Source organism: Giraffa tippelskirchi, chromosome 4 (genome assembly GCF_054371585.1).
Source record: "Giraffa tippelskirchi isolate mGirTip1 chromosome 4, T2T-mGirTip1v1.2.pri, whole genome shotgun sequence".
NCBI classification, from domain to species: Eukaryota; Metazoa; Chordata; class Mammalia; order Artiodactyla; family Giraffidae; genus Giraffa; species Giraffa tippelskirchi.
In genome coordinates this window covers 204,409,260-204,419,891 of record NC_137278.1, presented here as the reverse complement: position 1 = coordinate 204,419,891, position 10,632 = coordinate 204,409,260, and the positions used below count along the sequence as shown (strand labels likewise).

The 10,632-nt window shown below is 43.0% G+C and overlaps 1 protein-coding gene across 25 annotated transcripts in view; it reads right to left on the bottom strand.

Moving 5' to 3' along the window:
- Window positions 1–315: 315 nt before the first annotated feature.
- The window catches only part of TNRC6B (trinucleotide repeat containing adaptor 6B), a 241,083-nt gene continuing 230,766 nt past the window's right edge, over window positions 316–10,632 (bottom strand). For all 25 annotated transcript variants that reach the window (XM_081587543.1, XM_081587529.1, XM_081587535.1 and 22 more), the window contains 7 exons: window positions 10,268–10,444; window positions 8,861–9,007; window positions 8,509–8,604; window positions 5,515–5,739; window positions 4,762–4,832; window positions 1,850–1,989; window positions 316–969 (listed from right to left, as the gene is read on the bottom strand). In XM_081587543.1, coding sequence (XP_081443669.1) covers window positions 582–969; window positions 1,850–1,989; window positions 4,762–4,832; window positions 5,515–5,739; window positions 8,509–8,604; window positions 8,861–9,007; window positions 10,268–10,444 — 1,244 coding nt within the window. In that variant the 3' untranslated portion in view covers window positions 316–581. The remainder of the gene's footprint in view (window positions 970–1,849; window positions 1,990–4,761; window positions 4,833–5,514; window positions 5,740–8,508; window positions 8,605–8,860; window positions 9,008–10,267; window positions 10,445–10,632) is intronic.

Here is a 10,632-nt window from a genome sequence, read left to right as displayed (position 1 = left end):
ACAAATTTTTTCCTTTTTTTTTTTTTTAGGTTTTTTATGTTTTTGTTTTTAAAGTGAGGCTCCGTCAAGTCTTCCCTCCCCCACCCCAACAATGCTTTTGAATTCCCCTCCCTCCCAAACATGGTAGACCTAAGGACGGAAACACACCCAGTGCAAACAAAGTTAAAAAGCTATTTTTTTTTTCAGTATATATGTTTCTTAGCAACAACTTCCATATAACATGAAAAAAGTGAAAAACTAGAAACTAATTTTTTTAATTTTTTTTGTGTTTAAATTTAAATGGTATGTGTACTTGCTTCACATTGTCTTTCTAGGTTGGCGTTCATGATTCAAGTATTTCAAGAGTGATATGTTCTCTTTTTGGATTCATATTCCAAACGAAAAAACTGAAGTTAGAAGGGAGGCAACTATGTGCTCAGACAGTCTGTCAATGACCCACCTTTTTTTTTTTTTCTCTCTCCGTTTTCTTTTTTCCTTTTAAAAATGTATTTATTGCAAGTTGAAAAAAAAAACGAAAAGGTCAAGTTAGTGCTGCTGCTGTTCCAAAAAAGGTCACGAGGTCAGAGTTGAAAGTTCTAAGTTCAGATTGAATCCGACCCTCCTCCCAGAAGGTCACCAGGTAGTAAAGGAGCAGGGCTGCCCATCCTATGAGGGTCTTCCACGGTCGGGACTCCCCACAAGCTAGAAGAGTAGTTGGGGGGGCCCCATAACGAAGCGCCGGCAAGATCGGCCCCACTGCTGCCACCAGCACTGCTGCTCCACTGCCCGAGCCCTGTGGACCCACCGAAAAGATTCAGAGCAGGTCCGACGGGATCTGACTGGGTCTGGCCGGTCTCCAGGGACTGCCAGCCCGCGGTGGGCGCACTCGGGGTTGCCGCAGGTGTAGGGGGCTGAGCTTGTGCCAGAAAGCGGCTGACTTCGTCATCGGTGGCAAACTCAGCCAGGATGGTAGTGTTTCCCAACACACACCTGGAAAAGAGGGGAGGGAGAAAGCTATGCATCTGAGGAAGGTCTTGAAGCATGCATGGAGAGACAGAGTATTCTGAGTCCTCACTACTCAAAGGAGTGCCTCTGTCACTGGCAGCTTCCACATCCCCAGGATTGGAGCCTGTCTTTTAACCAGACCACCAGGTGACTGAGAAGTACTGATTTAGAGCAATAAAGTATCACTCAATCTCAAGATACCGGAAGACAACTGGACAATATTATGTAGCAATATCCCTTGGGATACAGAATCTGCTTGTCAAGTGAAATGTTGGGCCTCTTTTTTCCCTTGGAGGTAAAAGATCACAGCCCAAAGCATCAAGGTGACTCAGCTCCAGAAATCGGAAGCGCTGCTTCATCTGCCTCCCCATTGCTTGCTTGTTCTGTGTGTACCTTTCTATCATGGCACCTGCAGCCACGGGGAGTCAGCTCCTCCCTGTTCACCACCTTGACGGTGGCGGGAAGGAGGATGGTCAGAGTCTGATCCAGCCCCACCTACTGCAGGCAGAACTAAGACTACAATATTTCATCACCACCCACGAAGAGGCCAAAGAAAGCAGCGAGATTCTGTTATGAGAAGGGACAGCACTTACAGTGTCTCATTTCTAAATAGTGGCTTTGTTTTATGGTATTAAAATGTACAAATCCGTTACTTTTGGAATTCCGATTCTCGGGTACACATATGACATCCGTGCTTACATAGGCAGATGAGATCAGCCACCTCAGTATGCAGGCAACTGGTCATGTGATGACGCAGCCTGTGTGCACGTCCTCATGCATCCCTGTTTCATCAAGCACGTGCCTGGGTACTCACATGCACCTCCTCATGCGTGTCTGTCTCAGGGAAGGCAGGATGGGTACTCACATGTGCAGTGCAGTTTGGGCCTTGGCCGCCTCCTGTTTGGTGCTGTATCGGATCAGGGCAGTGCCCTGGGTTAGGTTCAGATGGAATGTCAGCAGTGGGCCATGCTGCATGCAGATGGTTCTCAAGGTTGACCCATCAATCTAAAGAGTAATGACAGTCATGAGATAAAAACTGGAGTGGGGTGGGAAAGGAAGTCAGGGGACCTTTCTTGTATTTGAGAGTGAGAAGGGCTTCCAGTTCATAACTAACAGCCTCAATACTAAATCAGTTTTGGAGAGATGACTGAAGAACTAGAGGCAGGGGAATTGCTCTGCACTCCCCTGAATACACTGCGCTGAATACAGGGTCTTCAAAGCAAATCTCAAGACAGTCAAAGCACTGGGTTCAGATCTCCTGTGCCCATTTTGCAGATAAAAAATGTTTGTATAAATACAGCTCAAAACGAAAAGCATATGATTCAACCTGTAGTCTATTTTCCTTAAGAGGTAAATGAGTGAACCTGTGTTGTTTGGTAGAGCCTTAAAACACAGAAATAAGATGGTTTACCAAATAAGAATTTAAGAAAACACGCAAGGTTCTAAGCAACATTATCGATGCAGTCTTCTTCCTCCAATCTCACAAAAAGCTGAAGAGAAAGACACAAACAAGGAAGGCACTGCTAATCATCTGACGACACAGAATGCTGATGGATGCCCTCACTCAGACAACTCTGATGCCTTCTTCCTCCTACTCTGGCCATCCCAAGGACAGATTCCACTTCTGCCTACTTCTCTGTGCCCTCTGCTGCCTGCAGCCGAGGTGACCAAAGGTTACAGCCACTCATCCTATCAGACTCTCAGCATGAGGATGTTCAGCGATTTGGGACAACTGCCCTTCCTCACCTATGACTTAAGAGAACAAAACTGTTGATTCACTCTGGTCGATGCATTTGTATTCAGATCTTCATTAGGTTTACTGGAGATGCTCAGTCCAACCTTTTGGTTCATTTTGGGAGAAGGGAAACAAATTACTACTAAAATAGCCTTAAAAAGTTGTGTTCCTGACAGCAGTGGTGGAAACATTCTGTGGTTTTACCATGGAAATCCTGCAGGATAAAAACTGCCAGTCTCACCATAATTCTTAATAGAAAATGACTGAAGAAAAGCTCTCAGCATTTATAAATGACAACTGACTATATCAGCATGTCAGTATATGTCACAAGGGATTTCTCAGGATAGATGTCCTCTCAATAAACTGTTGGTGATGACAAGTAAATCTACTCTGGTTCCCAAAGATCTGACCCTCTTTCTTTTAAGCTATGGTTGAGATTAATGTGCTATTAGGTCTCTTTGATTTTTAAAATGACTCAATTCTAATACAAACTCAGTCAAACCCTATATTCATTTATATACAAATATAAGTACCATTCTTCTTTTTAAATTTTATTTTTAAATTAAAATTTTAATTGCAGTCTAGTTGATTTACAGTATTATATTAGTTTTAAGTGTATAATACTGATTCACAATTTTTATAGATCACCCTCCACTTATAAAATATTGGCTGTATTCCCTGTGTTGTACAATCTATCCCTGCAGCTTATTTCTTTTATACATAGTAGTCTGTACCTTTACTATTTTTCATATGATAATACAGGCTCCTTTCAACACTGCTTCTCTCATCCTAACCATATTACACCCACCACACTGTGACGACTTAGAAATAATGAGGCATATATAGTTCTGAGGATGGTTATATAAAATGTTCATACTTCAGCCAACTGTTAGCTAAACAAATAACCCAGGAACTTCAGCTGAGCCAATTAGATATGGAAATTAATCCAGACAGTTTCTCATGTTAACTGTATTTAGAAAACTGTCTATCTCAATGTGAACCTTAAAATACGAGCCCTGGACTTACTCCCCACAGACAGGTTCACTGGGCAAATACAGAGGAGAATCTGTATTTCCCCACAGAGGATCATAATGCATGTTAGCATATTAAAGGGTCTAAGTCTTACAGTGAAGGTATCTGCTTAATTTTGTTTAATCAAGTATATATTTCAAACATATTAGGCCAGAGACCTATTAATACCCCATGGGAACAGTCAGGAAAATGCTGGCTTAGTAAGGTGTGAGTGAATCCATTTATGAATTAAATGTCAGACAATTCACTCAATGTGTCAAGGGGAGGGAGGTCTAATTGACTTCTTTTTAACAAGGTGCTGTTAAAAGGTTGTGCTGTCAAGTCCAAATGAAGACCATGGGCTCAGTTTCCATGGGTTCATTTCACTTCACTGAGTGCTCAACATCTGTTGCTACAAACGCGTCAGTTATCAGGCAACTCAAGTGAAAGGGAGGGTGATCTGGTGCAAATGAAACCCCACCACTGTAACAACAACCCAGAGAGCACACCCTGGTGAGAGAATCATAATGCCATCTACACAGAAGAGGACAAGGGACAGAAAAGCAAGAGCACATGTGTGGCATTTCAGTCACGAAATCCACACACTCCTTCTACGCAGAGCTTTATGGTTAGTTGTGTACGAATGAAGCACAGAAATGGTTGACAGGGAGCCTGAAATCCTGTTGAATGAGCAACACAAAAACAGGTAACTTTTTTGCTTGGTTCCAGATTCTGACAGGCAGATCCACAAAGCAAGTTATCTCTGCTAAACAGAACTCATCAGATAATACCACTCTACACTCACTATTTATAAACTACACGTGTTAACATCACCATGGAGGCAGGCATGAAGCTGAGTGGCCAACACTCCCCCCCCCCACCCCCCCAGCTCAGAAGCAGGCTTTGGGCCTTGGTTGGGGAGACTCACCAGGGAGTAGTGAACTCTCCTGTCTGCTAAACCCCCACATCTGAGTGTCTCTCTCTTAATACATTCAGGTCTCAGCCAGAAAATCCCAAGAAAGCATGATTACCTGTGGAGTGAGATTGTGAAGAACCAGCCAGTAACTAGGACGAACTGAACCACCATCACTCCAGGTAGAGGCTGGAAGCAACCAGAAAGAAGGATCAGGAAGAACGAACAAAAAAACTAAGACAGCCACACGTGAGAAACATTTTCACAGAGCCCACACACATTTCTTCCCTCCTTTTATAAATCATCTTCTCCTGGAACTTCCCTGGTGGTCCAGTAGTTAAGAATCCACCCTGCCATGCAGGGCACTGGGTTTGATCCCTGGTATGGGAACTAAGATGCCACATGCCCTGGAGCAACTATGCCCTTGTGCTACAACTAGAAAAAGCCCACGTTGCAACTACTGAGCTCAAACACCACAAGGAAAGATCCCGAATGATGCAACTAAGACCTGATGCAGCCAAATAAGTAAATGTATTTAAAAAAATCTCCTTTCCGCTTCACTCTGACCGCCTTTACCCTGTCACTCAACGGCCAGTTCTCTTCTCCTCGACTGTGATCCTATGCGCTCTTATGCCTTATTTGCAAGACAACATTTTACTCCCAAAGTTCTCATCTTTACTCCATCAGGACCTTGGGAGTTCTCAGGTCCCTGTGCCTTTATAGGCTGACTTCAATTTTCCACTCAAGAGGTACTTTTTCCTCTACCCAACTACCATGATTTCCTCTCCTGTGAAGACTTCATGTCTTCAACTGTGTGTGAGCATGAGCCCCTTGTGTTGGAACAATGATGCTCCCTTGGGCAGCTTCTCACCGGAGGCGAGCCGTGAGTCCTGTGTCCCCCACCCCCTGACTGAGCGGGGTGCTGTGCTGCTCCAGGGAGATGATGGTTTGGGGTTGGTCAGACCAGGAGGTGGGCGGGGCAGCGGTGTAGTGTTCCTTGAGGAAATATGGTTTTTCCACATCTTGTTGGAGAGATGAGTGGGGTTGTGTCCTATGGGATCTGGGGACCATGTTGATTTGTAATCAGGAAACTTTGCTACAAGAAGAGAAAATGAAGGAGAGGAAATAAGGTTAGCTACATCAGTTTTGCCAACAAACACGTATATATTTTACATATACACACAGATAAATACAGTTTTATAGTCTAAATAAGTAGATGTTTGAAGAGTAACAAAATAATATTGTTCTCTGAGCTTATCTAACATAAATTCTCAGTGACTATTACTCTGACTTGACATATTAATACATGAGCTAAAGAGTTAACGCTCACTCAGTCTTGTCCGACTCTTTGAGACCCCATGGACTGACAGGTTCTTCTGTCCATGGGATTTTCCTGGCAAACATACTGGAGTGGGCTGCCATTTCCTCCTCCAGGGGGATCTTCCTGACCCAGGGATTGAACCTGGGTGTCCTATATTGCAGGCGGACTCCTTACTGTCTGAGCCACCAGGGAAGCCCAAAGAGTTAATAAGATAACTAACTCTCTACTGCTTCTTAACTAAATACACTCTGAAAAGGAAGATAAATTCAAGGAAATCACCCTTAAAGCCATTAGTCTTACAGATATCAAAGAATGTGAACCCTGGCAGAATTATTTATCCTATAAATACTTACTGATTGAATGGAAACTACACTAAAAATTATACTTTTCTTGATCCAGAATAGTAGACAGCAATATTCAAATGGATTTTAAAATTACAATCAACAAATATTCACTAAGTGCTTACTTCACTTTAAGGCCCTAAATCAGTGCTATGGGTAATATAAACAGTTATTCTCAAGAACTTCAAGCTCAGATGGGAAGATGGAACAGATGAACACAGAGTTGTAACCCCAGGGAACATCATATTTGGTCAATACGTGGAGGAGGAAGACAGTGCTGGGCTGTCAGCAAAGACTGTGCCAGGACAAGTCTTGAAGGATTGATATAAATTGATGGGCGATGGGCTCAGCAAGATAGGAAAATACAACCCAAGGTTTAACTTGAACTTTCTCTGGACCAAATACATTTCCCTGCAATTGTGGCCGAACAATTCCCAGGACAGAGAGGTACAGGAGGCCATACAGGACAACTGGGGGCTGACCCTAGTTTTAGATACTATCAGTTTTGTAGCAGATTTAGTAGGTAGTATTCAAATGAGGGTCAGAACCTGGGTGATAGCACAAAGAATGGAAGAGAAGAAATGGATGTGAGAGAGAAGAAAGCACTTGGGAGGCATTATCAGTGCTTGAATCCTGCGAGTGGGGGAGACAGGAAAGAGTAACGAAGAGGCTAAAGGGAAGAGATGCTGCTACTAAGTGATGCACGACAGCACCACTAAGCAATGAGAGTTTAGTTACGAAAGAAAGACAATTTGGGGGTGGGGAGGAAGTATAAGTTCAGTTTTAAATAAGTCCAGGTGATGCCTGGGGTCACCTCTCAGGTATAAACAAAAGATAAAAAAGGGGTATGGGCAGTTATAGGAATAAAATAGGTGAAAATGAATTTTTACATGTAAAGGCAGAAGTCCTAAGTCTTCAGTCCGACATTGGTATCTCTTAGAAATCGGACACAGGGGGCTTCCCTGGCAGTCCAGTGGTTAAGACACTGAGTTTTCGCCACAGGGAGCGTGGGTTAAATCCCTAGCCAGGGAACTAAGATCCCACAAGCCACATGGTGCAGTCAAAAAGAAAAAAGCAAAAACAAAACTATGAACTCTGGGTGAATGAGGTGTCACTGTAGGTTCATCAACTGTGACAAATGTACCACTCTGGTTGAAGTCCTATGAAAGAATGATGGAGGGTGGTGTGCCGAAACATAGAACGTGGAGCTGGCTCCTTTACACAATCATTCAGACTTGCAACAAATTCTATCAGCTCTTTGAGTCTCAGTTTCTTCATCTACAAAATGGGATAATAGCAGGAGTTTCCCCACAGATTTTGGTGAAGGTAAGATAAGAATTTATGCTGAAGGCTTAGCATGCTGCATGGTCTGCAGGAGCATTCGATAAACAAGGTTATTGTACTGTCGGTAGGACGCAGAAGTGGAAACAAAAAGAAGGCAATTTGTAAGGTCATTAACCTGCAGTGTCTTGGTAGGTAGCTAAGAATTTGTCTTACTTGCATTTACTTGGACAAACAGCAGAAGCCTTAATGACTTTAATGGCTTAAGGTTCAACTTTTGCAAGACCAACGTGCCAATTACTAATGACTGGTTTACCAATCTGTAAGGCAGTGTGCTAAGTAAGTGACTTCAAAGGCTTTTTTATATCCATTAAGTTTTCCATTCCCAACTGTATTTAAAAACAAAACAACACACACACACATACACACACACAAGGAACTCAGCAAATGTTGTAGAATTAACCAAGGTCCTCTTTTTTTCCCCCTTGGCCATCTGCCCTTAGCCTTTGTCTGTAAGTGGAAGAATTTTTAGAGAAAAGCGAGCTCTAATTGGCGGCCTTAGAAATAACAAGCTGAACTTAACTGGTTCTTCCCATGGCCCCTGATTTTCTTGGCAGACTGGTTAAAAGAAAAGCACTTGTGTCATCAGGATATAACCTCTGTCCTCTTAACACCCACAGCTCCTTGCAATGATGTTACCATCTGCCTTGGTCCTAAATGGTATTTGTCTCATCCTGCCTCTGTGAGCCTGCAAGTTCCCCAGGGACGCAGACAATATGAGAGGTGTCTCTCCATCCATGCTGACCTGTGCTGTTCAGCTGCTATGATTTATTCCTTAAGAAATAAATGCCAATTTCCTTTGTACAAGGCAACCTGATAGGAAAGTGCTAGCCAGAGGGGAAGAAACGGGTCACACGCCTACCTGAAGTGCTATGAACGTTGGTAAAGGAGTTGTCAGAGGCACTGTAGGGCCAGGCACCAGGTGAAGGCAGCGAGGTGTTGAGGGAAGAATTAGACCCTTTAGATGACAAATGAAGAACGAGAATGAAAAGATTGCAGATAAATATCAGTGGAACTAGTCAAATCTTTAAGTATTTTATTTGACCTTCGATAAAAGGAAGGACAATCTAAAAAATAAATGTGAAAAGCAAAGCTACCTAATTCTGCATTTCCTGGTGTAATTACTAGACACCAGAGAATACAAATGAAGCCAGAGACTGCCGAACAGGAAAATACTGGGTGCTGGATAAACATGAGGGGTTTCACTTATTTACCTGTGGTGTTATCCCGCAGAAGTTGGTGGTCAGTATCTACAATGGGAGATGTGGCTGTACCCCCCAGAACACTTCCTGGGGTGACATAGGGGTCAGATTCAGGGTCAATGTTTTGGATACCTTTCCATGGCACTCCTGGTTGGAATTCTGAGACAAGGAGAACAAATATTAGATCGAGGTAGGAAGTTGTTCAAAATATGGTCAAGTCATTCTTTGATCCAAGAAATCAGTCAATGAAAAGTCTAAATTCTGAAGCTATTTTAGCTTAGATTTTCATCATAAAATAAATAATTAAAAAAGCCTGAACACATGCTTTGCCAGCAGCACTCCTGTGCTGTCACCACACGTCCACCTACTTCCTCTCGGTGCTTGTGAACTTGATGCCAGAGACAGCGAGGGTCTGGGGCAGACCCTGCTCCTGCCCTTCCAGCTCCCAGGCTAATTCCGGCCTGAGGGCAGGGAGGCAGGACTGAGTAGTGTGCTCAGGACAACCATGGGGGCATCAAGGTGATACTGGGAGAATATATGAGCTGGAGAGGAGATACTTCTCCTTTATCTCCCTGGGAAATTGGCTCAGATGCACAAAAGAAAACACAGATGATCACTACTCCTGGAATGACCAGGGAAAACCAACAGGAATCATTCGGCTTATCATGAGAAGGCCCAGGATATATGTGTTTACAATTTCTTTATATCATATTTAAAGCTCTGTGACAGAATTAATAAACTTTTATGTTCCAAATCATGGTGAGGAAGAATGGTATGTAGTATATATGAATACTATGTGTAATAGACTATATGTATTCATAGCACAAGTATACTATAGAAAAAGGTTTAAGACACAGACTAAAACTCATTTTTATTTTTGCTTTAGTAAAAATTTTAAACTTTTCTACAATAAAAATAGAATATATGTATCAGAATAAAGGAGGAAAAACAGCAAATACTCTCACTGCTCTACTAGTCTACTACATCCCTAGAACCTGGTAATAAATACTTGGTTAATGAAAAACGAATCAATTCACTGGACATTTCAGAAGTCAGGTTACAAGGCATCCTTTGCACAGATGAATGCCAAGTCCGGGCTCCACAGTCACCTTCTTCCAACCTCAGCCTGCACTCCGCTAGTGCCCTTTGACCCATCTGTGCCCATGTGGTATTTACTACTCAGTAATCTGTTTTGCAGGTGGTCAGCATCCACCTTATCTTCCTGACTGAACTCTACAGAGCAAAGACCACCTCCCCGCCATGAAAATCTGCCATCTTTCCAAAGAAAAGCAGAAAAAATTAACTGGTTGAAAAAAATCAAAGTGGGGGCAAAAAGCAATCTGTTCAGAACCTGAAATTAACAATTACAAAACAAATGATATCCCAGAAACAAAACCACCATTTTCTGGACAGTAATACCTGGAGGCCAACTGGCATTGCTAGATTTACTTCCGATTTTATTTGTTGGTGGAGATTTGGCAGGTAACCAGCTATCACCAGCAGGACCCGTATGGCCACCCAGTGTGTCACCTGGGATGATGTCAAACTGGTTGTATGGTGACCCTCCCCGGGTCTTGCCAGGGGCCACGATAGCGCCTGAGAAAAAAGAGAGGTAATTAGTTCACAGCAGAAAGGACTCCTATGAACAGAACTCGCTGAGCTTTCATTCAGAGGAACTCACACGTAGTCTCCAGGATCTGGTCCTGGAATGAGAGGTTCACACTTGAGAGACAGTGCATAATCAGGAAGTAGGATGACCATGACAATTCATCTCACCTTTCTAG